At 45.7% G+C, this 26471-nt stretch overlaps 2 protein-coding genes across 3 annotated transcripts in view; one reads left to right on the top strand and one right to left on the bottom strand.

Moving 5' to 3' along the window:
- The first annotated feature begins 1316 nt into the window (after positions 1–1316).
- DENND11 (DENN domain containing 11) lies at positions 1317–15980 on the top strand. Of its 2 annotated transcripts, none has more exons than XR_008462620.1 (9): positions 1317–1591; positions 7336–7435; positions 8464–8622; positions 9242–9395; positions 9650–9788; positions 10225–10356; positions 10513–10663; positions 11142–11206; positions 12272–12290. XR_008462620.1 is itself a non-coding variant. In XM_054168134.1 (9 exons), exons 1-9 carry the CDS (start codon positions 1357–1359, stop codon positions 12465–12467), a joined length of 1335 nt encoding a protein of 444 aa, XP_054024109.1. In that variant the 5' UTR covers positions 1317–1356; the 3' UTR covers positions 12468–15980. The 2 variants fall into 2 exon arrangements, 1 of the variants encoding a protein (XP_054024109.1); XM_054168134.1 differs by having other exon boundaries at positions 11138–11206; positions 12272–15980.
- A 9-nt stretch (positions 15981–15989) lies between these two features.
- AGK (acylglycerol kinase) overlaps positions 15990–26471 on the bottom strand; it is a 40424-nt gene continuing 29942 nt past the window's right edge. Inside the window, exons 13-15 of the mRNA XM_009903015.2 lie at positions 25778–25848; positions 20883–20967; positions 15990–19286 (exon numbers count right to left, since the gene is read on the bottom strand). Of these exons, the coding sequence (XP_009901317.2) occupies positions 19149–19286; positions 20883–20967; positions 25778–25848 (294 nt within the window). The 3' untranslated portion in view covers positions 15990–19148. The remainder of the gene's footprint in view (positions 19287–20882; positions 20968–25777; positions 25849–26471) is intronic.

The following is a 26471-nucleotide window of genomic DNA, read 5'->3' as shown; positions in this document are numbered from 1 at the left end:
GAGGATGCAACTGACAGAACTCCCCTTTAGTGTTCCTGCTCAGAAAGGCAACTGGTCTACATTGGAGCCACAGGCTGAGGATGACAGAAAGCAGGCAGCTGGCTCTGCGCTCTGGGAGAATGTGAAGCACAGTGAGGTGGTGTACCTTGTCTTAGGGAGCCTCCAGTCATAGAATCATAGAATAGGTTGGGTTGGAAGAAACTTATAAAGCTCATCTAGTCCAATCCTGCTGCAGTGAGCAGGGACATCTCTTAACTAGATCGTGTTGCTCAGAGCCTTATCCAGCCTAACACTGAATGCTTTCAAGGATGAGGTATCTACCACCTCTTTGGGGAACCTTGGCCAGTGTTTCACCACCTTCATAGTGAAAAACTTCTTCCTTATATCTAGTCTAAATCTTCTCTCTTTTTTGGTAAAACCATTATCTCCTGTTCTGTCACAAGAAGCCCTTCTGTAAAGTTTGTACCCAGCTTTCTTATAGGCTGCCTCTGAGTACTGAAAGGCTGCAACAAGATCTCTCTGGAGCTTTCTTTTCTCCAGGCTAAACAACCACAGCCTTCTCAGCCTATCTTCACAAAACAGCTGTTCTGAACCCCTGAACATCTTTGTGGCCCTTCTCTGGACTTGCTCCAACAGGTCTGTGTGTTTCTTATGTTGGGGGCCCCAGAGCTGGGTACTGTACGCAGGGTGGGGTCTCACAAGAGTGGAGGGAGAAGAATCACCTCACTCAACCTGCTGGTCACGCTCCTTTTGATGGAACCCAGGATGTGGTTGGCATTCTGGGCTGCGAGTGCACATTACTGGCTCATGTCTGGCTTTTTGTTCAGCAGCATCCCAAATAATTTTCCACAGGACTGCTCTCCATCCCTTCATCCCTCACCCTGTATTGATACTGGAGATTGCCCCGACCTGGGTGCAGCACCTTGCTCCTGGCCTTATTGAACCTCATGAGGTTCACACGGTTTCACTTCTCCAGATTCTTCAGGTCCCTTTCGATGGCATTTCATCCCTCAGGCGCGTCAACTGCACCATTCAGCTTGATGTCGTCTGCTCGTCCTTCCGTGCTCCTCCAGGAGCCAGCACCGGGCCGCGGAGAAGCCAGGAGCTCCCCATCAAGCTACCCTCGGGCAGCTCCAGTAGCTTCCTCTGCACTGGCCGCTCTCCCCAAGCCGGGGAGGGCACCGGCAGCAGCATGAACTCCTGAGCGCCCCGAACCGCCCTCGCCCTGCCCCTCAGCGCTCCGCCCCGCCCCGGAGCCGCCTCCCGCCGGCGGCCGGTGCGGCGCGGTGTTGCCGCGCAGCGCGGCTCGGCTCGGCTCGGCTCAGCTCGGCGCCGTGCAGACGGCGGACAGCGGCCATGGTGGAGCGCGCAGACGAAGCGCCACTGCTGTTCTGGGCCGAGGGCCCCGCCGTATCGGCGCCGCCGACCGCGGCTGAGGCGGGCAGCGGCGGCGGGCGGCGGCTCGGCGGCGGCTGGAGCGCGGCTTCTTGGAGTGGCGCGGAACCGGCGCAGGCAGCGGGCCCGCCGCGGGCAGAGGCGGAGGAGGACCAGATCGTGGCCGTCTTCGTGGTCACCTTCGACCCCCGCACGGGTGAGAGGCGCCAGGGGCGGGCGAGAAGGGGCCTGGGTGGCCGGGCCTGGGACTCCCCTTGCCGCTGGCGTAAGATGGATGCGGGCCGGGGCCAGGCGCCGAATCCCGCGGGGTTCCCGCGGCTTGCATGCCGCTTCCCGCGGGGACTGGTCCCCCTGCCGCGTTCGAGGCCAGCGTCGCCGGACTCCAGCCAAGAGCGGCCTGCGGGAGCCGGGCTGCCCGCGACCCCCACGGGAGACCGCTGCTTCGCGACACGGCCGCCGGTCCCCCTTGCTTCGGCCGGCCTCCAGAGGAGCGCCGTTCCCCAGTGGACCGAGGGCCGCGGGCATCGCGGGGGCTTGCCGTAAACGAGAGTATAAGACGGGTTGCGTCGGATCGTCATCCCGCCGAGAACTTCTGACGGGAGCAAGGTGCTGCTCCGAGAACAGCGGTGTGGGCAGGACCGAGCGTAGCGCAACTCTAGAGCGGGACACGCTGCAGGGATTCTGGGGCTGCCGCTGCGGCACCCGCTGCACTTCGCAGCGTGTCCAGACCTGGGACAGAGCCTCTGCCAAACACTGCCTGGGGTGGCACCAACCTGTTGTAGCATCCTTCTGCCTCCATCATGTGGCATAGACCTGCCTATAGGTATAGGCGATGGATGGCTAACATGGCAGGCACATAGGGCATCATCCCCACCAGCAGCAGTTGCATCTTGGCTATGTATTTCTTGGCGACCCATGTGTTTAGAGGCTGGCCTCTTGTGGGATCTCTGAGACTTTTAAGTGGAGTGCTGCAATCCAGGAGGGCAGAGGAGAGGGCAAGGCAATGTGTTTTCCACCTTTCACTGCCGTATTCCATCTCCTTTGGCACTGTCAAGCTGTTCCATCACATTTTACTGACAGGTTATTCACTTCAAGTCTGTAAATCAGCATTTCTGAAAACATCTTGACTTTCTTTGTCTCCATGCTCTAGTGGTGGCCATCAAACAGGACACTGTGACACAAAGAGGAAGTTAGCACTTGCCTTGAATTTAACACAGGTCTGATGTCCTTTCTAATCATTGGGTCTCTTGACTGCCTGACACCTACCCGAGGTGCAAAGGCAAGAGTGGGGCATAACTGAAAGTCTTGGTACAATCAGAAAGTTGAGGAAGCAGGTTTGGAGATGCAGGAGCTCATTTGCATCCAGACTGGGGAGTCAGCTCCTCTTTGTCAACAAGACAGTTTCTTAGTAAATCCATAGCAAAAGTAGGAGAGACAGGAAAGAGATCTTTAAAGCATGGTGGAGTTCTTCAGGGGAAGGGGCACATCATGCTCACAAGAGGGCCCTGACAGCAAAGACTGGATCCTGTTTTTGAATTGAAAATCCCAAGGAAGTAGTGAAGAGAACAGAGCCCCAAGTGTGATGTGCTGTCAGAAGTGCACACTGCCAAGCAGCATGGCTGCTATGTCCTGAAACACCAAAGGGCTTTCCAGAGGTTACCTGTTTAACACTGCACCAGATAAAGGTGTGTTCAGTCTAGAGGCCAGAAGCTTTTTCATCTGAAATGAGATTGGATATCATCTTTCCAATGATTAAAGGGGAGGTGTTTTCTAATAAGTATCCAAAACATAGAACAGTCCAGGTGACTGCAGCACCAGCAGGTTGTCTTTCAATCTGAGAGCATATGCCTTCTACAAAGTGGTGAATTTTCTTGGTTGATAGAAAGATGAGCTTTCTCAGGAGTTTGAACCAGCTGTTGCTTTGAATGAAGTCCAGGGAAATTTGGGAAACAAGCTCTTCTCACATCTGATGTGCAGTTAATGCTGGGTGACATCAGCTGTTGAGTAGTCTGTCAGGAGGAAGATTCAGCCTCCTGTTGCTACTCATCTTGTATGCTGAATGTAAGGAGCACGATAGGACTGTGAAAAACACATCACCAAATGTCAGCTTCACAGGTATCACAGTGGAGGGCACAGACTTGGAAAAAAAGATCTCGAAGCCACAGTGGTGTGAACTTGCTGGGGTCAGAAGCGGGATATGGGAATTCCTGGGTCAGTCACATCAAATGGCATGATGGACTTCTGTAACCTTCATCAGGGTATGTGGTCCTTGTGTGTGACTTAAAGGAGATCCTGCCTAATAAAAGCACAGCAGACCTCCTCTGGAAGCTTGCTCAGGCATGTGAAAGGCAGAATTTCTGATGGTGGCTGGAAGGTTAGTTATGGCAGGGTGAGAGATGCTTTATTGTAGAAGGATGAAGTGGTTACTACTCTAATAAAGAATGTAACAGCTTTCTTCCTAAATTTGTTAGGGCTTGAAGCAGAACAGCGCTGTATATCCAGCAGTTTCGTACTATGAGTTCATAAAGTTTGGTTATGGGGTTGCCAGGCCACTGTTGTGGTTCCAGCATCCCTAGTACTGTTGGTGCTTGCATGAATGGCTGAACATAAGAGCCACAGGCAGCTTCTAAATAATTGGTGCTGTCCTCACCTCCAGCATGGTGAACCAAATGTGACGTGTGAGAAGGAGCTCTTTCACTGCCACTAGAAAGATGGTTCTTGCACTAATGCAGAAAGTGAACTGTAAATTCAGTGCGGAGTGGGAGGCAGCCATGCCATCTCTTTGTTGTTCCCTGCCCTTTAACAGTCCCCTTCTTCAAGGAGTAATGAGTTGGGAATGCACTGACACTTCAAAAAGTGTGAGCACCAGCTCTGTGCAAATACTGCCCCTTAAAGAGCACGGTCACAAGGGGATTTGATGGGGCTGCTGAATTCCCTAGTGTGGATGCTCCCTCTGGGCAGATAGGTACAGAAGATCCAACACTATCTTGGGCATCTGTTAAGTGGGGCTTGGCATTATGTTCAAGTATGGGTTCTTTCTGAGGCTCATACTTGTCTTGGATAAAGCAAATGGCAAACCAACAATAATTTTTTCTTTGGAAGGGAGGTAAAGATGAAGCAAATCTATGGCAACATCAACTCTGCCAGATCAGAATAGTTGAAAAGTGGCTGAACCTCAGTTCTGTGATGGAGGTGATGATAATCGAGCCTGTGGAGGTCTCACACAATCTGTTACTTTAAAGGACGATGCGACTGATAGAGGGAGATGAGCAGGGAAGAGAAGGCAGCAATTGGTTTTGCAGCAGTGAACATGCAAATACTGTGTTTTACTCTTCAGTGTTTCTTCCATGCAGGAAATGGAGACAGTGTGACAGCCAGGTCACACTTTGTGCTTACTGTGTCTTGGCACAACGTGGTAGCATTGCACTGCTGGGGACTTCAAAGATTTTGGGAAACATCTAGTGGTGAGGAGGAGGGCCGGTGATGATCACCAAATGCGAGTGCCATTGTCATTTCTGTAAGGATGTGAAAACCCAGGGGAGAGAAAAAAGAGGAAGACCCTTAACTCTGCACACCAGAAGCTGAGAGTGCTGGTTCTGACCTGGTCTGGAGCTGGGTGATAGCTCCTGAGTGATGTCCAGAGCTGTCTCTGAGCAAAACCACTTGCCTGCTTCAACAGGGGTGACTCTCACTTGGAAAGTTTGCCATGCACGCGAGAGATGCTTTCTGCACAGGGAAAGGGCAATGCTTCCTGTTTTTCTACACTGATCCCTCCTCCCTCCTCTGCTTTTTCGGGCAGGCTGGCAGTCGCTGTTGCATCTGGGTGCAGTCTATCCTTTGTTTGCTTTACTGTTCCAGCAGAACAACTTCCTTAATTTACTCTTTTATCTCTGCGTTTGTTCTCCGACTGCCACGTCGCTGCACGTTCATAGGGCAGGGTGGCGTGAGGAGCGGCCAGGAGCCCAGGTGTGAGTTGCTTGTCACAGATCCCATAAAAAAAAACTAAATAGCTGCTTGAGAGGTGAGTTGGTTTTGTGGTTACAAGCAGATTAAGGCTCTGTTTCAAGATGTCTTTTCCTTATTGCTGGAGAACATTGTTTGGGCCATGTCCCCTTCAACACCTCCATAGCGGATATTACACCTCGCAGTAGGGTTTGGGACTAAACAAAGTCAGTTTCCTTTGCTCAGTGGCACTCCTGCATGTTGATCTGTAGATAATGACCAGTAAGTGATTCTCTGCAAGGAAAGGCTTGAAAGCAGATCTGGCCCTAATCACAATTTTGTGGTCGAGAGACAAGTCATAAGTGTTGTCTTCCACACCCTTTAAGGAAGGGTCTTGTGCCTTTAAAAAGCAAAGCACACACACACAGACACGCAAAACAACAAAGGCCAACATCTATATATAATATGCAAACCCTACAGGGGACTGCGCAGGCTGGCATGATGTCACCGGCTTTCTCTGCCAGCCTTTCACACGCTTCTGAGGCAGAGACGCTCACAGCAGAGCTCTGTGGTTTCGCGTGTGAGTGCACAGAGCTGCGCTGGGGTCACGAGGCTGCTGCTGCTCCCAGCCACTCCGCCTCAGTGGGAGAGCTCCACTTGTGGTCTAGAAGTGGCTACTTGGATGCAAAACTTCTCCTGTTGCCGTGCCTCGCACTGTGGTTTTTTGAAGTCCTTGCCAGGCAGGGTTGGGGGAGGTCTGCTGAATATAGTATCTATGTGAGAAGAAAAATAGCCTATTTAAATGTCAGCAGCTAAGCCCAATTCCTGCGTGAGAGTGCATGCATCTACTTGTGCGGTATGAGTAATGACACAAGACAGTCTTCAGAAATGAGGCTTCACATTTAAACATCTCTAGAAGTCTCAGCTAAGTTTAAGGCCCTTCCAAATGTACACTGTGTAAGCACAGCTGGGATGCTTGCCCCAAAGGGCAGTACCAGAAGAAAGCATTGTCTGCATTGTGCTGAAGACTGTTTGCTTGCTTTGTTGTTAAAATGAAACTGCATTACTTCAAATGCTGTCGCAATGGGCTGGCTGACAGAGAATGGGAACTGAACGAGTAAACCTGGAGCTCATCGTGGTGCAGTGGGAGTGTCCAGGTGAGCAAGTTAGACTCTGAAATGCTGGTATGGGAAAGCCTGAGAAATCTCATTTTTGTCTATGGTAAACTTGCCAGCAGCAGGGCAGGACTTCACTACCTTTAGGGACTTTTGTGACTTCTCTGATACCATCTGTTCCAAGATCTGGCTTCTCAGGTGGCCTTTTTCACTGAACAACTGCATGCTTTCTGCCTGAGCTGGCAGGTAACAGGTGTTTGCTAATCTCTATCCACATTGTAATTTGTGTACTTTCTCCTTTGGTTATTCTAGCATTCACAAATGTGATGCGCTACTTGGATCACCTCAGCCTCTGTATAAAGCTTTAGCTAACTCCTCCTAGCCTAAACTACATGTGATAGAGATGCTGGCTTAGGGGTTCCTGTTTGACCAACCCTCCCAAACATGGTGGTATGAGCTATTAGATAAACTCATCCTAAAGAGCAGCAGTCTATACTTGAGATCTTTCTATGTCAGATACTCATGTTGTCAGCCTTAATGGAGCAGTATTAATACCACAGCTCATCCGCTCTCTGGTAAAATTGTAGCTGCTCTGATTAACTGCATAAAGGATAAACCCCCAGAAAGCAAAAGCTCCAGAAACAGCTCCAGAAATCCTGCAATACCTGGGTGTTGTGCTTCAACAAGTAATGCCTTCAAGAGCTGTGTAAAGTGTGGTATGTCAGCTACTGTCTGTGACAATTTAGGCGTTCATGAGTTGTGTTAGTGCACTGTTCCTGGCATCCCAGTGATGTAAAAGCACCAAGTTACTGTTGATGGTGTTTGCCCTTTAGAAATAAGTACCTGTGTGCAAGTTTACCCAAACAAATTTGCTTCTTTGCAGGCAACATGGTGGAGTGGTGTTTACCCCAAGATATTGATTTGGAAGGCGTGGAATTCAAATCCATGGCAAGTGGGTCCCACAAAATCCAGTCAGATTTCATGTGAGTATGTCTGAGCTATGTTAATTCTTTTTTCTCTTAGCTGTACAACACCATCCCTTCAAAACAGGCAAGAAAAAAACCTATCATAAGCATGCTGCTAAACTGTATCTACCTGAGGCAAAGATGGTCTTCAGATACTCTCAACATCCTATCACATACCAGTTAGCTGCAGGGATCTGTTGTATGATAGCTTTGGCTGTGGAGGTCAGCTGGTGAACAGGAAAGGCCACCTTTCTCAGTGGTGTGCACATTTTAATGTGCATTGGGAAGTCCTAATGCACTGCCACAACTGGAACTGTCAGCAGAATCCTAGGGTGAAGAGGAAAGAATGGCAGAACTGAAATGGGAATGATTTTGCAGGAACTGGACTTAGAAAAAGGTTCTTAATTCCGCCCATCCTGTGGGATTCTTTGTTCTGATAAATAGTTATTGCTCACCTTCTTCATTGCTAGCTCCTTCCTTCAGTGGAAGGACAAGCTAGGAACTTTCAGCATTCCCATGCTTTCATCAACCCACTGTTACAATGCAACAATGTTTTGCAACGAATTAGTGTCACAGTACCTTTTGCTTAGAAATAAGTTACTTTCTCAAAGGTATGTGACCTGAACCATTGCACTCAGAGTATGCTTTGAAATGTTGGCACCCAAAACATGACTAGGTAGATAGACTATACTCACTACTTCATGCACTGCAGGCTATTCTTTCTGGAAGACCCTTGACTTGGGTCTTCTGTTAGTCCTCCCCCCAAGTTTTTTCCCTGTGTTCCTTACCAGTCTCTAATATGGCTGGTGGAGGCTTCAGTGACAGGGGCACTGGGTGTTCATCCCTTAAATGTTGTGTTCTGTTCCTGAAAGGGCTAGGACACCCAAGGCCTGCCCTGAGCCCTGTAGACAGCAGCATGGGATTTCAGGGGGGTTCCCTAAAGAAAGAGCTGTGTTCCCAAATCAGTATTTTCAGTGGTCAGTCACCTTCCTTTCTCCCCCTTCCATCGTTTAACACGAAGCTTTCTGTCGTACGTTTGTCCCCAGCTACTTCCGAAAAGGGCTGTGCTTCGGCCTGGCCTGCTTCGCCAACATGCCTGTGGAGAGCGAGCTAGAGCGTGGGGCTCGCATGAAGTCTGTGGGGATTCTCTCCCCTTCCTACACCCTGCTGTATAGGTACATGCACTTCCTGGAGAACCAGGTCAGGTAAGTTCCCTTGGGAATGGGAGTGGCCACCCCCTGCCTGGGAGAGGTCAGGTAGCCTCAGCAGAGAGCAGTTTTAGGCACAGGGAGAAACTGACTATAACGCTTAGTTGTGATTTCTTTAAATGACTGCTCCTCCAGAAAAGACTTAGGGGATCACAATGGGAAAGAGACAAGGAACTGAATAGCAGCAGTCTGTACACTGCTAACAGGTTAGTCAAATGCTATCCAAACCCTACTTACTTTGTGCAACCGTGTCAAAGGGAGAGTTGAGAGAACAAGAAGTTCCCCTTTACTCCTTCTGAAAACCGTTTTACTAAGGGCTTACAAAAGGCTAGGTGTGTGCTTCAGCTGTGTTGAGTGGACCTGGCAATGAAAATGGTGATGGCAGGAGGGAAAGCTGTCCCTACCTAAACATATTTCAAGCAGGATCTGTACTACACATACATCAGCTCACTATCTGCTTCAGTCCTGCCCATTCTGTGGCTGTACTGAAAGCTGGTGTTATTCCTGGTGTTTCAGCTGCTCTCATGGATAAGTCTGTGCAGCTGAGGCATCCAGGACTCCTTTGCTAACTGGCTTGGGGCAAGGCTCTAAATAAGTAGAGTCCTTTCTCTTCCAGACACCAGCTGGAGATGCCAGGGCACTACTCCCATCTAGAGGCATTCTATGATGACAAGAAAGGAGTTCTCCCTGACAGCAAGGGCACTCCTGCCTCTCAGCAACCTGTCCACTGGCTGCCATCCATCCACAGATACATGTACCCAGAAATGAAGGTAAGGGAGGTGCTCTGAGGCTTGTAGGAGTGGACAGTGTGCTGCTGCTCCGTGCTGCTCAGACTTCTTTATATAAGCAGTCACTCCAGTGCTTTGGAGACTGCTTTAGATAAGATTTTGTTACTTAGACTGTTAAAAGCTGCAGTTCCGTCATTGCTCTGTGCTGGTCTTGCTCCCACATTTAGACCTAGCATCTGTGCATGTGTCCCTGTTTCACCTCTGAGCCATTTTCTTCCCCTTCCTTCCACCTGCAGATCACACACCCTGCTGGCTGCATGTCTCAGTTCATCAAGTTTTTCGGTGAGCAGATCCTTGTCCTCTGGAAGTTTGCCCTGCTGCGCAAGCGCATATTGATATTTTCACCACCCCCAGTTGGAGTTGTCTGCTATAGAGGTATGTTTCCAGGGACACTACAGAGCTCTTCCATCCTGTGCTGTGGGTACTGAGGGGACAGACATCAGGCAGGTGTTCAGAATCCTTTGAGATCACTGCTTGTGAAGATGCCGCTTGGCCTGCATTCACGCATCTCCTACAAAATGCCTTTCTTCAGGCATTTTGGGTAAGGAGATAACCTGGCACTGTTAAAGACAGTTCCTTTCAGCACAGGACAGTAAGAGTGCTGAATCAGGTTGTGGAATCAAGACATGGGATTCCTATAGAACTGATTTATGTGCTATCCAAAACAGCATGTCTCCATTTGAGAAGTTTGGGTCTCAAAACTCTCACCAATGATTTCAAAGAAGTGTGTAGGATAATGGGATCTTTGAAGTCCAGAATGCCCTCGAGGGGATACTGAAAGCATCTGAAGATGTCCTTGTCTTGTCTACAGTGTATTGCTGCTGTTGCCTTGCCAACGTTTCTCTGCCTGGTCTTGGAGGAACTGTCCCAGAGTCCAAACCATTCTTCTATGTGAATGTGGCAGACATAGAAATGCTGGAAACTGAAGTATCATATGTGGCCTGTAAGTATGATGGATGTGACATTTTTAACCAGGCTGCAAAATGTATTGAAACACCAGGCTGAAATAAAACGGATGAGAAATGGGACATGTATGGAATGATTAACTACAAAAGCAGGGAAAGCAACATGCTGCTCTGAAAATCTCTGGTGTTGGCAGGTACAACAGAAAAGATCTTTGAGGAGAAACGGGATCTCTATGATGTCTATGTGGACAACCAGAATGTGAAGACACATCATGAGCATCTGCAGCCACTCCTGAAGATTAACAGTGCTGACAAGGAAAAGTACCGGCGGCTCAATGACCAGAGGTAACAGGCATCTGAGGGGTCCTGGTCCTGACAGGAGAGCAGGGTGATGTGGGAGAGAGAGCACACTGCTCCTTTGTAGTTTCCTTCTTGTCAGTATTTTCAAAGTTTCCCACTGCTTCAGCTCATCTCTTTGTGAGTCTGGTTCTGCAGTAGCTGACTGATGTGAGAGCCCCTGGGCACTCTGCACACATGCAGTCACTCTGCCAGTGAGCTGAAGGAGCAGAGAAGGCAGGAAGAGAATCAGAGGTTATGACTCACCATTGGTTCACCACTGATCAGCAGGGAACTGAAACCAGCCTGCTTTCTAGTCCAGTGCTTTATAAAGACTACCCTGTTGCCTCAGATACTGGGGCAGCAGTGCTAGCCTGATTAGTTTCCAAGAACAGATGAGAAATTTTTAGTTGTAATCCTTGTCTTCTCAAATGCTTTCAGGTTTGCTGTAGGTATGTGCAATTAATATCTCCTTTCTCTCAGGCAGATGTTAATGTATTCTCAAGAAGTGGGTGAGGATTGTAGCTCCTGTGAAGAGGACCTCTTCATCTTGTGAGTGGCTACCTCTAATTCTTATTTGGTCACTGTTAGGTTTAGGGTGGCTTTTTCACTGATTTCACGTTGCACTGGTTTGGCATATTATGAAACATCATGGTTAACATAATTCCATAGTCATCTCTCTTGCTCTAGGGATCCAAGAACCAAACTGGTTCTTCCTCTTCAGATCATCTTCCTTTCAATTTCAGAAACCATATACAGCCCTCTTATGTGCTGAGACAGAGAAGGGCATTTGAAAAACACAATTGAAAATGCAAGAATCCCCTCCCATTTCTGAAAACACAAACACTACAGGACTTTTCATGCCAGAACATTTGGCTCTGTAAAGGACAATGTCTGCAGGAAGCAGGCATTGTACCATGCTCAGGGAGATAAGACTTGCATGTGAAGGATTGGCCCATTGATGTGGCTAGCTTTGTACTTGGCAAACAGAGGAAGCAGAACAGGGTGTAGAGGGTGAAGTATGGAGTTAGATGAAAACCACACCTCTAGCACCTCTCAGGCCCTTCACTGCCTGTTGCTATTCACAGTCCATAGCAGGTGAGAAGTAATGGGATAAAACTCAAGGGCTGTTGGGGCAGAGCTCCGATTGTTGAGCTGCACAGATGTAGCCAGCACTCTTTCCAAACAGCTTGCATGTTCCTAAGAAAACAGTAGGTAAGAAGCAGCTCACACTGCTGCATTCTGCGCCAGCAGTGGAGAATTTATTTACCCAGTGGCTTACAACACTGTTTCCTCCTTTGCTTTATGGGAGCTATAGGTCTGCTGTACCTGCTTGGTTACCACAAAATACACAAGTTGATAAAGTGGCTTGCCTCTGGAGAGTGAAACGCTTGCTGTAAATTGGCCTCACAGAAGCACTGCTGTTACTCCTTCTTCCTTGTTTATTCTGGGTCTTCTGTAGGGTGGATGGAAAACTATTACAGTGCCACCCAAGAAGGTGGGATCCATGATTAAAAAGGCTTAATGTATGTCAGGGGCTCTGCTGTTTGGGGGGGGGTCCAGTTGCTGTCTTTTGGGGGGTCCAATGCCATCATCTCAGCTGACTTTACCCTACAGGTTTTTCATGGAGCAGAACAACCGCATCTTTCAGACACTGATGGAGGTGTCAGCTAGCCAGGACAAGACACTGACAGCTGACCATGCACGAGGCATGGGCCTGGATCCCCAAGGGGATAGAAGTTTCCTTATGGACCTGCTGGAAGTATATGGAATTGATGTTATGCTAGTCATTGACAACCCCTGCTGCACTTAAACCAAGGACAAGAGAGATGAGGAGCAAAGACCACTTTTTAAAGACTACCAGACACTGCTTAGGAGGATCACTGGAACTCACCACAGCCACTGGACAGATCTTGTTTTATTTAATAGCTTTATAGGGAGAGTATTTATAATTTTACAATAGAATGTGATTTTATTTTCGTCCCCTTAGCTTCCCAATGAGGACTTGCTCCAGGGTTGTTTTCTTTTTTTCAGTCTTTCTTGTTCAGTTGTGGGTTTGTTGGGGTTGTTTTTGATATTTAGATAGGACCAGTGGCACTTTTGCACCAATCCTCACTGTTGGCAGTGACAGCTAGGTTTTGGCCTAGCCTGGATGCCTGAGGGCTGAAGACTTCAGGAAAGCACTTTGTCTGATGGGGACCAATGTGAAATGCTGTAGCTGAGCTCTCAAGACTTGATTGGAAAACCCTCCCAACATCATCCTCTTCCACCTGGGGACTGCAGAGAGCTTCAGCACAGGCTGTTAGTGGCCCAGGCTCATAAAATATCTGTCCTACCATGTTTATTGGTGGGAACACTTGAAGCAGTCATAAAAGAACAGGACTTCTTTAAAAACCCTTCACTCAACTGAGTTGGAATAAAGCCACCCTTCCTCATCAATGGCAGAAACATGTTTGGGATAAGGAGGCACTACAGGATCATGCCACTTTGCTTACATGAGCTGCGTGGTTTCACTTCCAACATTTGAGGAGGTATAAACTGGTAAAGACTGTACCTACCTGTCTCATAGCTGGAGAAGAGCACCATCTCTGCTTGATCCCTCCTACCACTTCCTCTGGTTTTTAGTTGGATCATACCTGCTGCTTTGGTTTAAAATCTTCAAACCAGCAAGAGATGGTCTCCCATTTAAGAGGGACCAACACCACTGAGCCACCTTGCAGTCAGAATGTTCTCCAGCCTCAGCTCAGATGGTGCAGGGCCAAACTGAGTTGAACTCATATACGTTTTAACTAATGTCACTAGCCCTTTGTTTGTAGCAGATGGTACTTGTCACTCCTTTGCTTTAACACTGTCTGCTGATCCTCCTTTTGTCAAGCAGCCTTCAGCACTGCCTGCCACTATCCTTGGCTTTCAGTGTGAGACAGAGCAGTATGTGACCTTTCAGCTGCAGAGCTTCACAGTTTGCAGGAGGTTCCCTTGGAGTTTGGTGTTAACTGGCACAGCTGCTAGAAGCAATGTCTAACAGCAAGCCTTTCTTTTTTTTTTCCCTCCTGGGTAGTGAAGCTGTAGGACTAGATGGGAACAGTGTTTTCTTACTCTTGTACTGTGGGAAGAATAGGATTCATTTCATGCAGACCCAGTGGTTCCCTCCAGCAAGGTTTTCCCAGTAAAGAGTAATCCCTTTGCCATGCAAAATCCAAGAATGGTACTGTGGGTTCTAGGTGGGACATGCTGTTTTGCACCAAATCCGTCATCAGCTTTAAGCTAACTGTTCTTCCTGAACTGTGGCAATAGCTAAATTAGCTGCTGCTTTCACCACAACAGACTCCCAGCACCCATGCAGCCTCTGCAGTTGAAAACTGTAGCCGACGTATCCATTTGTGGTAGCATTTTAAAGGATGAGACACAGCCTGAGCCACCAATGTCTCACCTGCTAATTCTTTTTAAAAACAGGTAAAGACAAGTTCTCCAAGTAGCCCCTCTGTGGATTGTCAAGACTGGCATATCCTGGTTTTCCTTGAAGGCTATCTGCAGCAAAGGTTTTGCTTGCTGTGGATGCAGAGGCTTTAGTGAGGTGTGGGATCAGGGGCCTCGTAAGAGCTTATTGCACAGTTCATGGGTATGAGCTTCAGCATTTTATATTCCTGTGATCTGCCTGTCTCTGAGCAGTCGCTCCCCTGCCTGCTTTTTCAGAGCTTTGGATGTTTTTGTTCAGGAGAAAACATGCTGCTGCTGCTTGTATTGCCATTTGCTCACAACTGCAATGTAATCCTCTTTAGAAGGCTGGGGGGGAAATGGAGAAAGGAAAAGAACAGAGCAGAGTATCATTTAATGGAAAGATCAGTTTCTTTCCCTTAAGAAAGCACTGTTTCTCAATTGACAGTTCTAGTATAAAAGTGACCTACAATCTCCATACTCTTTTCTAACTTCCACTTCAGTTTTAACATGCTCTCTGCAGTGAAGACTCCTGAGGAGGCATAGATGGCACTGTATTGCTGTGACTGACCTCAGATATATAAAAGACAAAAAAGGAACTGAAACTAGTCTCTAGCAATCCTTCCTCTCTCTAGAAGGTTTGCTACATAGTTTAGCTGTGGTCAGCTGTTAATAACTTTCTCTTCTGTTTGATGTCAGTAGTTGTTTTGCTGAACTAAGTAGAAACAAACCTTTGTCGTTGAAACTTTATAGCCTCTGCCGTCAGAAGTTTTTTAACACCCTCATCAGAGGACTATGTTCATAAGCTGTCAGAACATCAGGTCTGCTAGAGCCCACTGAGCAGAACCTCCAGAAATTAGTGTTTGTCATTTATTAAACTTACACTTTCCAGAAACCAGGGCTTCATTTGCTAGCAGTGGTGTCAGTGCAGAAGCATCAAAAAAAGCAGATAACTGTAAAAGCAGCATCCATGCTACATCCCGGCTGGATGGCTGTAGCCTATTTTGCTCTCCCTTGTAATTTTGCTTCTTTCCAGCCTCTCTTGGCAGGTGACTGCTACAGAAGTCAAGTAGGTGCCAGACAGAAAACAGAACAAAAAGACACCTCTCTCCCAACTCTTCCTGGTTTGATTAATTGCAAAAGAACTTTCCTTCTGCACTCCTTTTCTATGAGGCATTGCTTTGATTGTTGTTGCATGTGGAAGATCCTTGATAAATGGCTACATAGTTCAAACAAATGGCCACAGCCTGGGATATGAAGGCTTGTTCAGCAGGCTGGTTTTGTTTGGAACCAATTTAACTAAAACTTATCTTTCCAGGAGACAATATAATTCAAGATAAAACAGTTAAGTGCAGACATTTAAAATCCCCTCCTTGGAACTTAATGGTTGCTTTTTGAATACTGGCAGCTGGAAGACAGTTGCTTGGGTGTATTTTGAATTAAAAGAGGGAGTTAAGTGTGGCATAAGGCAGGATATTGCTGATTACTGCAAAATTCTCTTCTCCATTTGTACTTTGCCTTTACAGTGGTGCCTTTATTTCTTTGGGTGTGATGCCTCTGGTCAGTTGCTTGTGATCAGAGTCCACACTGAATGGCGCTTACAGTAACCATCTATATACTGTGCCCTGGCAGACAGAGGCCGGTATGTTCCTCTCTAACACCCAAGTCACAGTATAGCCATTGCAGGTTCACAGTACCTGCTTGAGTTTAAACAGGAGAGCAAGAGGTTCATAACTGCATCTTAACTCACATTGCACTAGAAGTATATAATCAAGTAATGAGTTATTACTACTTGTACTATATGGATTGGAGGGTAAGGCTTAGGAGAGAAATAAAAGCGGAGTTTTCAATCTGAACAAAGGATACCATGCCAGACATTTGATTCATGCAAAAATCTCACTGCAAGCCTAGACCAAGGTGTATAGAGCCAAGTACAATTAAGAACTATAACAGATACTAAGAGAAAGGCATTTTACTGAATTAAGACTTCAGATTTGTCTTAGAGACATGCTAATACCTTCTTTTCTGCATATATGAAGTTGCTGCTCCAGTGTATGTTTGAGTTAATGGACATGCCTGTGACAAGAGATGAGCTTGCCTATCCAGCATCATGAAGGGCAGAAAGTTCCATCACCTTTTCAAAAGAAAGGAGCTTATTCTGTAAAGCAGTGTTACTGTGGTGGTACTTCCTTTTTAAGAACTGCCAAAGTTAATGGGTAAAAAGCTGGAAGTAGCTGTGGCCCTCTTGGTGGTAGATGCAAGAGACAGGCATGCTTTGCTCTAGGAGGTTGAAAGGCAGTAGTTTCAGGAATAGCATGGCAAGAGCACTCTGTCCTAATTCCAAAGCCTAAGTACAAAGCAGGCTAAGCCAAATTCTCTCATCACGGCTATTACTTCTAAGTTAGTTGCCATCTCTACCCTCTCCCATCCCCTGCCCAAAGCTAGTGGTCTAGTGATTATGGGAGAAGACAACATAAATGTCCTTTGTGAGGGACTGGAATGTACTGACTGAGTCATGTATCTGTCTAAACCAGAAGGTACCAGGATTTCAGGTCCTGGTTACTGCAACATGTCATTAACATAGAAATGTTTAATTGTGGTGATAATACATAGGTGCCTTGGGCTGGTCCAGCATTAGGTTGTTATCCTTCCTTTTTACTTAGATTACAGTATTTTAAGCTATTCTAGAACGGACTCTTAAGTTGAAGCCAGGACATGTGTTTCGTGAGTGGGATCTAGGATTCTACTCCTTCCTGCCTTGGAGTTTTTACAAAGTTATTTGTCTGCCTCTCAAGACAGAAACACGAGAACTGAGTCCTTTCCTCAACACCGTAGGTAGCGAGTTCAGCCCTTGCTTACCTTATGTAATGTTTTCTTCACACATCCCCTCTGCACGTTGCAGTTCAGAGGTCTGAAATGCACAATGGAAGACCTCTGGACTGTAGAGGAAGGGGAAGAATTACTTGAATGGTATTTATAGAAGATACTCAACTTATGGTGATAGGATGATTTAGCTATCAGCCTGTCTCAGATGATTCTTGGTATTTAAACAGCAGAACATCATTAACAATATCATTTCTGAAGGGAGCTCTTGGTTACCCTCAAGCAAGAAATCCCAGTGCAAAGGGAGCGATGTGTCTGACACTATGGAAGAGAATTAGTCCTTTTCCCTGTACACATGAACTGGCAGCTAGTTCTCGGCATCTCAGCCCTTGCAGCAGGCTGGTTGTAGTTCTAACAACTCTGATGTTGTTTGCATCTTGCAGATCTGTGGTTGCTCCCATAAGCCTGTGGCTGTGTAGTAAAACTGCTTACTAAAACATGAGTATTTTTAAATACAATTAAAGCTTACCTTTTTGAGATGGCTGCTGCCTTGTCTTTCCTGCCACTTAAGAAAAAACACCAAGAAAATCAGCAATTTTGTATTTACAGAAGCATCAGCTTGAGGAAGAACTCAGTGAGGACTGCCCCCAACTCTGAGTGAGCCAGTGGCTGCAGAGCAATATTCCGAGTGTCTCTCTGGCAAGCAAAAAGCAGAGCACAGCCAACATGTTCCTTGGGGAGTGACCCAGAGGTCCTCAGGGCACTCTTAATTGCTGCAGGTGAAAGACAGCACAAAACAGGCCCTATCACCAGCTTAACTATTCAAAAGAACTAGTAGGTCTCTACTTCCCTAGATCTTTAGTCAAAAAAGGGATGTGTGCTGGTCTCAATAGCTTGGGTTTCTCCACAGTATAATCAAGGGAAGGACGGCATTCAGATTGGTTCCAGCATCATGCAGAAAACAAACCCTACTTCCCCTTTCAGAGCATTTTGCCTTTAGCCAGCTTCCAGCAGAGGATGCTGTTGCAGCAGCTTGCAGCCAGGATAGTCTTCAGCAAAGCTGCTGGAAGTCAGTTCACTGATGTCCTCATTTTGATTACAGCAAAGAATCAACAGATGAACGTAGAATAGATCACAGTGTAACACAGGGACTACATACAAACAACTCTCGCATCAGGAAAAAAAAGAATTGATTTTTTTCTTCCAGTTGGCAAGGCAGAATCATGTGAACTTTTAAGTTATAATAAGGGCAACATAACCTTGCCTAAGTCAATACTATTTCCTTTCAGCAATGAAAGTGAAGGTATAAACAGAAGCTCAGAAAAGCAACAAAACTGATTACAGTACTGAGGCTCAAGGGGACGTAGGTTGCGTAAGGAGTGGTAAGCACTGTTTACATAAGAGAAGAGCAACCAGACACAATGAATAATGAAAGTTATTTGGATGCCCTTTTTTTGTATTATACTGCTACAGGAATAAAAGGAATACTTACAAAAGAAGACTAATTTTGCTTGTTGAAGAGTCTTTACACAGGTACTCCACGCAGCTTTGAGTCAATGAGGACATTTTCCCATTTGCTTGTGTGTAACACACCTACACTTGATCAAACTAATATATTTCTACAATATTCTTAGCTGGAACTCTGTGCAGTTGAATCCTGGAAGATGAAAAAAAATAACAAATATCCAGAAGTACAGGAGAATTGTTAAGCTTCCTCTGAAGCTTTGTATCACCAATCTTTTAATTTATTTTGTGATGGAACAGGTAACCAGCCACCTGTTTTAATGTGGCAGTTCCAACATATGACAGACTTCTTCAGCATTACTCCCTGATAAGGATTTTATTTCCAAGATCCCAGGTTTTCTGTGATTTATACATTGGTAAAGTAGACTTGAAACACAAGGATAAACATGCTTTCATTTCACTTTAATATACAATTGCATTAAAGCAGTAGCATCTGACACAGTGCTCTTCCTGCAGTGTTGAAAATGGAACATTGATGACTTCTTTGGGGAAGGAAAAAAGATGCCATCAAGCTAACATGCATTTGCCAGAACTTTGCATTTTTAACCCCTTTAAGATTATCCAAATTGGCTGCTTCCAGTGGAAGTACTTTGTACATAAAAATGGCCACATGTCATAATAGTCTGGTGGGATTATCAGGCTGGTGAAGTCTCATGTGCCTCGAAGAGACCCTGACAGGATTGGTAAACACTGGCCTCTTTGGCATGAATTCTCATTGTACTGCTGCCTGGAGCATCTGGTCTCTCCTTCTGGGATCACAGAAGAACCGGAGTTTGCGGGGTAGCAGCTTCACCTCCACAGGCATAGCTTCATACTCCTCGTTGTCGATGCCGAAGGACCCCTCGGTGCCCTGTGTACAGAGAACGGTGCTGATCAGGGCTGCAATGCTGTAACACTGACACCTGATGTTACTAACAGAATACTTAGCTGGGTCCTAACCAAGATGACCCTCTCCCTAAAGCGTCCAGCCCATTTGGTCTCAACACCACAGCGAGAGCTAGCCTTCACTGCACGAAACATATTAAAACGTCTGTTGCATAAGATGTTCCCTCACCTAGTTGCTAATTGGTGATAATTAAATGCTAGAGAACTTTAATGACCCACATTGTTTATACTGAAAGATTCTTTGCTATTGGAACTACAATTACATGCACTTAGATCCTGGTCTGCCAGTGGTGTCACAACACAAGCTAATCTGCAGAAGTGCCTCTTAAATAACTCCTATTAAACCCACGTTACAAACACATTTTGGTATTGTTTTACTATATTGATCTGAAACATGAGGCAGAGGAATTTACAGGTCAGGAATTACTCAGCAGTAGATTCTTTTTAAACATTTTCTTTAACACTGATAAAGTCACCAATGATTAAAACCATTTATCACAATGGCAGGCTGCCTTTGCCTAGAGAAATCTGGTGACTGCACGGCATGCTCTTGCTCAAGGTAGGGCTGTGTTATATGGATACTCAAGTTCCAAGTGAACTTGTACACCAGAACAGCAAATCAGAGAAAGTGGCATAGATTCTCCACCTGGATCAACACACCCACTTGTGTGCAAAGCTAGTAAGACTCCTCTGAGCTGTCTCCAGTTCTCTGAAGATCTTAGCAGCAGTTGCAGTGTGAACAGCTTCTTTTATACCACAGCCCTTACATCTCAGCAATACTCAGCCCAGCACTCCAGAGTATTATTTCAGAAGCCTAAAACTGGCATGGTATGAGCTGTCTAATCATGACATCATAATTCATGACTTTCACTTGGTAATGACAGATTTTTTTTTACCTTTTAGCACATTCTATTCTCTCTCAATGTGGAATGTTTTGCTGAATGGCAGATCACTTAAAGCCAGAAATTATCTATGAGACTGATTCCATGTCCTTGTAAAAACAAGGAACTGTCCTCCCCAAGGACACAATAACAGCCTCTTCTTTCTAAGAGGCAAAAAAAATTAATCTAAATTACATAGGGGGCACAGTTTCGGCTTCTTTTTAAGTCTCACCTATGAATAGTCTTGAGACAATTCCCTGAGTGATCTGAACTCCATTGCTTTGTCTCACCTTCATTGGTCCTCACAAGGCTTCTAATATTTATCTTCTCTACAGCATAATCCCTTGTATGATGTACACACATCTTTCATACTAAGGAGAAGGTGTGCATACACAATACACCTGAGTAAGAGACCCTTTACAACCACCACTGTGGTCTACATACAAGGTCTGCCACTATTTACTGGCACAATAATGCTCCCCCTCTGGTTTACAGACCACCTGGGAAATTCCAGTATGAGGCTCCTGGCCAGGGACTCAGTTGCTGCACTGAGGAACTGTGTGTTTCACTAACAGCATAATCAACCTCCCAGATTTGGAGTAGGGATTTCTTAATGTGTAGCACCAACTGGTACAAGGAAATAAAGTGACAGACTATTCTTAGCTCCCTTAGCTTCTCACCTCTGGAAGTTGCAAGATGCATCTGCTGGCTTGGATGCACTGACTCCCTTCAGGGCACATATGTGGATCATTCATCTTTTGACTTCTGTTCAAACCAAAAGAGAGGTAAGGTAAGGAGACATTTCTCTCAGGAACATCATTAGGGACATGTCATTGTGGGCTGGTAAATCACTATGCATTTGCTAAGTTTACAGGTCCTGTATATACACAAATATTTGTGGGTTTAACTGTGAGAAAGTACAACAGAGATTCCCTCTTCTGCTGCAGTCAATACATATCAGCATGCACTGACAGCTTCTATTCTGAGGCTCACTGAATGTATTTCAACACATATAGCATATGTGCTATATGTGCTTCTCACTTACATGCTGAACTGTACAATTCCTGCAGTACCTACCATCTCCTCATATTCCATGCTTCACCCACATAACTCATCAGCAACCTAAACAACCCTAAGCCAAGAAAACCTGGTAAAATCATAGTTCCATTTAATCATTAATTCACCATCTAAAACCCAAACAAGCTCCTCAAAAAACCCTTCTCACATCAGCATCAGTCAGCAGGACATTTCTCACCTCCTGGTTTTATATCATTCTTGTGAAGAAACCCCTCAACATCATCACTTTATCCATTCCAAATAATGTATCTGGTTTTCTAAGTTACTCTCTCTTGGTGCCTGTGAGATTCTTATGATGTACTGTACTCAGAAGTGTTACTTTCCTTCTTCTATGCATGTCAAATGGGAGCACACAGAAGGCAATTACCAGGCTTAAAAAGCTGGTGGTGCAAAGTGCCATGTGGTGTTTTTCAAGACTTAGGTCGCTGTCTTGTCACTGCATCAAGTGTTGAAGGAGAGTGTTGTGATTCCCTCTCCCAGTGTGTGCTGCTGCAGAGTAAGAACAAGCTCTTGAGTACACTGGCCTACCTCTGACCTCCCAAATGAAGGCACACATAACATTTTGGATAACCTTTGACAAAGGTACACCACACCTGGCAGTAATCCCTCAATTTGGACCCCTCTCCAGACAGCAACACATGAATAGCAAAGAGGACAACAGAGAGTTACAGTATTAATATATCACAGCTCTCAAGCATGGCAAAGCTATCACAGATACTCCTCTGAGGGCAATGCCAGCTGTCCACAACTTTCCTGTCTATTCTGTAGACTGCTATTAAAGAAAAGTTTATTTAAATACTGCCCAGGAAAAGAAGTCACAAAAACACATCATAAACTCCCTTTACACCAAGTCTACACATTGAGGAATGCAAGCACCTCTTAAAAAATATCACAGAAAATCCCAGAGAAAGGAGAAGGGAGGGTTGAAACAGGAGAGAAGAATCAAAGGAAGAAAAGCTAAGATATCAAAGGAAAGGGCAAGGAAGGGCAGAAGCAATATTAACTGTGGAAAGTTTGGTTTTAATCAAATATGTATATATTAAAAGATTAATGAGTCAATGTGAGGGAATTAAATACCCTCCTGGCAATATAAATTATAAATCATTGATGGCATGCAATACTGTCACTTAATACACTGCTGTACAAACAAGCAGCAGGATTTCCCATTCCACTTCAACCTGCTCCAAGTTTAACATACATGGTCCTGGTGAGCAAGTAGATTTTTTGGTCCATGACAGTAAATGAGGCTCTACATGGATACAATTACGGGGGTCAAGGTAAGTTCAAAAGAGACAAGACATGGAAATAAAGATCAGTCAAAGGAGAATGCTGGTAGGTCCAAATAGACACAGCTCCACTTGCAGTGATTGCCTCTTTAGTGACCCAGTATAAAAGGATCTGAAATAATCTCAATTTGTTTCAACTTCTTACTCAAGACAAAGTAAAACAGGAACAAGCAAGACCAAAGCCTAACAGCAACAGCTTCAGTTAATTGTTTTATCCTGCTCCATATGCTGAATCACAAAAATGCAGGCAGGGGGAAAACCACTGCAGATAGCACACAATTTGAACCAATTTTCATCTCCAGAAGCAGCCAGTGTTAAAAGATTCAGAGTAAGGAGCTCTGACCAGAAAACTCAGTCTTCTGCACTGTAGCTGGTAACTGTATTCCTCCTCTGGAGTGACAGCTGTTTATACCTTCATATACATAATCTATGGTGGCTACTAGAATGTGGATTACTGATGCTACACTTCCCATCCCAGCTCTCCTTCCCTCCAGCACTTCTTGGTAAGTGCTGCCGTGTAACCACCTGTTCTTCTCCAACCTGACCTTAAACATCAGCTGTATCCCTGGCTGCAAATGTTTGTTCACACAAATCTGATCCACAGCCAGAGAGCACTTTCACACACCTGGGATGACCTACTCCTTTCTTTGAAATCCAACAGTAGCTGCCCTCCAGCCCTCTGATGCAATACACACTCCCACTGCCTGAGCCTGAATTGTAGTTTCCCACTGGATGTGTGAACCACCAGTTCTGATCAGCTGGTGTCAGTGCCCTCTTCAATACAAAAAGCCCTTGATAAGGTGTTTTCCCAAAACATATTTTAACCCCTCCAAATTCTGGTGAAGTTTAAAAACATGCTTTTAAAAAGAAGGAAAAAAAAGACAAGAAAAAAGCAATCCCTGGTGGTGCTGGGCAATGGGGAGGCTCTAACAACTTGGTTCAAGCCTAGTTGCCAAAGGGCACTGTGCAATGAAGAGTTTGTCTGAAGACCCTGGTTTAGCCTTACAAAAACAGGGCATATTTTTTCTGTTCTGACTGCTCTCTGTAGGACTAACCAGTCCCTCCTACTGCTCTGCCACACCATACACCACTCTTTCTTTGTCACTTACAGACTTCTTGGGCACTATTAAATGAAAAGAGCTTGTTTCTTTGAACTTTGCCTCAAAAGCAGCTCAAAGCTTTTGGACTGCCTCTAATTAGGTCCAGCCAGCAGGGCAGGCTAACTCTCATCAGAGATTTTTTTTCCTGCACGACAGCATAATTTCAGTCAGAAAATGTGACACACTACTGTGTGAAGCATGTCCAGTCCACATGGGAGAGGTTCCTTCCAGTGGGTGTACACTTGAATAGACCTCCCTTAAATCACACAAATTCATCCTTTTTCTGCTACCAAAGTGTCTAAGAACCCAGAACAGCATCTGCTTTACCTCACTCCTTTATGAAGCCATGCTGCCTTCTGGCCTTCAAAGCAAAGACTTCAGTCCCAAGCAAACTATGGTCTACACGGCTCATACAAATTTAAAAGCAGTGATGGGTGCTAACCTGACCTATCCTGTATGCATAGGTCAGACGTTTCTACACTCACTGAGGCTCAAGTAAAGGCCCTGCTGCTGCTATTAGTATCATACCCAAGACACACATGCAGGAATTATACTAGGGTGATGGCAAGCCAGTAAATTTGTGTTGACACCTTTGAACTGTTTTCACTAGGGGGCGCTCTGGGACTGGAGAACAGTGGTGTTAAAAACGTAACAGGCAGAAGAGCTCTCTCGGATTCAGGAGGAAAATCTGTTGCTGGTAAAAACTGCACTGACGATGCTATGTAAATGCTAGTGGGACTGTACAGAGGAGCTGGAAAAAAGCAGCTCAGATTTGTGTCTCGTGAGAGCAGGATGAACAAGCACACTACAGACAACATTCCAAGCACAAAGGAAGCAACACATTCACTTACTTCTACATGCTGCTTCCTCACACCTGCAGCCTTCTTATTCCACATACAAGCAGCACCAATACCTTTGCATGAAGTCTCTGTTTGAGTTCACATCTTCCAATGGTTCTTTCACTTCAGATGTAATTTCTTACAAGGGTTACTGAGTCAAGGGAGCTCTTCACTTAGAAGCAAGGCCAGACTATCAGAGTTCAAAAAATGGCAGGCACCACTAGTACAAACATACCAGCTCTGTCACCCCATTCTCAATCCATTGAGCTGATAGGACTACAAGATACTGAGGATGTCTATGGCTGTCTATAAAACTACAAAGCTATGACAGCATTATCCAAGTAGTACTGATCAGCAGCAATGGGGAAAAGGTGAAATATGTAGCAAACAGAATCTAGGAAGAACTCCAATCATACTGCTCTGCCTTGTTTCCAGAAACAGAAAACTAGTAAGAATTTTAAAGAACAAGATCAGTATAGAATCATAGAATCAACAAGGTTGGAAAAGACCTCAAAGATCATCAAGTCCAACCTGTCACCACAGACCTCATGACTACGAGACCACGGCACTAACTGCCACGTCCAATCCCCTCTTGAATACCTCCCAGGGATGTTGATTCCACCACCTCCCTGGGCAGCCCATTCCAATGGCTAAAAACTCTCTCTGTGAAGAACTTTCTCCTCACCTCAAGCCTAAACTTCCCCTGGTGCAGCTTGAGACTGTGTCTTCTTCTGGTACTGGTTGCCTGGGAGAAGAGACCAAACCCTCCTGGCTATAACCACCCTTCAGGAAGTTGTAGACAGCAAGAAGGTCTCCCCTGAGCCTCCTCTTCTCCAGGCTAAACAATCCCAGCTCCCTCAGCCTCTCCTCATAGGGCTTGTGCTCAAGGCCTCTCACCAGCCTCATTGCCCTTCTCTGGACATATTCAAGAATCTCAATGTCCTTCTTAAATTGAGGGGCCCAGAACTGGACACAGTACTCAAGGTGTGGCCTAACCAGTGCTGAGTACAGGGACACAATGACTTCCCTGCTCCTGCTGGTCACACTATTCTGGATGCAGGCCAGGATGCCATTGGCCTTCTTGGCCACCTGGGCACACTGCTGGCTCATGTTCAGCTGGCTGTCAATCAGTACCCCTGACCGGTGTCCTTGGCAGTCCTCTGCTTCCAAATTTTGCACAAGATCAGAGAAAAACCACCAGCATGCTCCTCAGAATTACTGCTCCAACTCATACAGAGATTCTGTCATCTTTCCAGAGCCTTCCCTTACTCACCCTCTGTTTACGAACTCTCCTTTGCTGACAGCGTCTGCTTCAATGCAAATATCCATGAAGTCTTCAGTGCGCTGTGCAAAACAACGATTCAGAAACCAAGCAGTTATTTCAGCATGCCACACCCATGACACTGCATCATGCTCACAACACACCCAGTCCCGTGTCCCACAAAAGGAGGCAGAAGATGCTTTTCTGCATTTCATGCTTGTCTTCCACACTCGACAATGGTACTACAGACAGCAATTTCCCACTGGTGACTGTTCGACAATAACCATCAGGAGAAGCGAAATCAAGGTTCACACATTTGTCGTCTTGTTACATTTCACACACTTATTCAAGACACATCACTTGGGTTTTCTTCTGTTGACAAAGACTTCTAATCAAGGGGTCTTTCATGAATTTAAGACCAGTGACCCAGCAATCTGGCCACCAAACACCACAGCAAGAGAATTTTAAGCAATACAAAATGGCAGTCAAAGTGTTCTTGCTATCATTCCTTTGAACTCCTTACTCGGCTTCTTTTCTATTTACAGCCTGCCTTTGAACCAAGTATAGGTAAAGCTTCTGCTGGGAAAGCAACTTTGATTAAGATTAATTTCTTATTTATTTTAACATTTCTGTCCTGGCACAAGTCCTAGTGCAGATGCAATCAAAATGACAAAAGTAAAAATAAATGCACCTAATAGTGTAACTT

Source organism: Dryobates pubescens, chromosome 15 (genome assembly GCF_014839835.1).
Source record: "Dryobates pubescens isolate bDryPub1 chromosome 15, bDryPub1.pri, whole genome shotgun sequence".
Classification (NCBI taxonomy): domain Eukaryota; kingdom Metazoa; phylum Chordata; class Aves; order Piciformes; family Picidae; genus Dryobates; species Dryobates pubescens.
The sequence above is the reverse complement of the archived record's forward strand: the minus strand, read 5'-3'. Positions and strand labels throughout refer to the sequence as shown.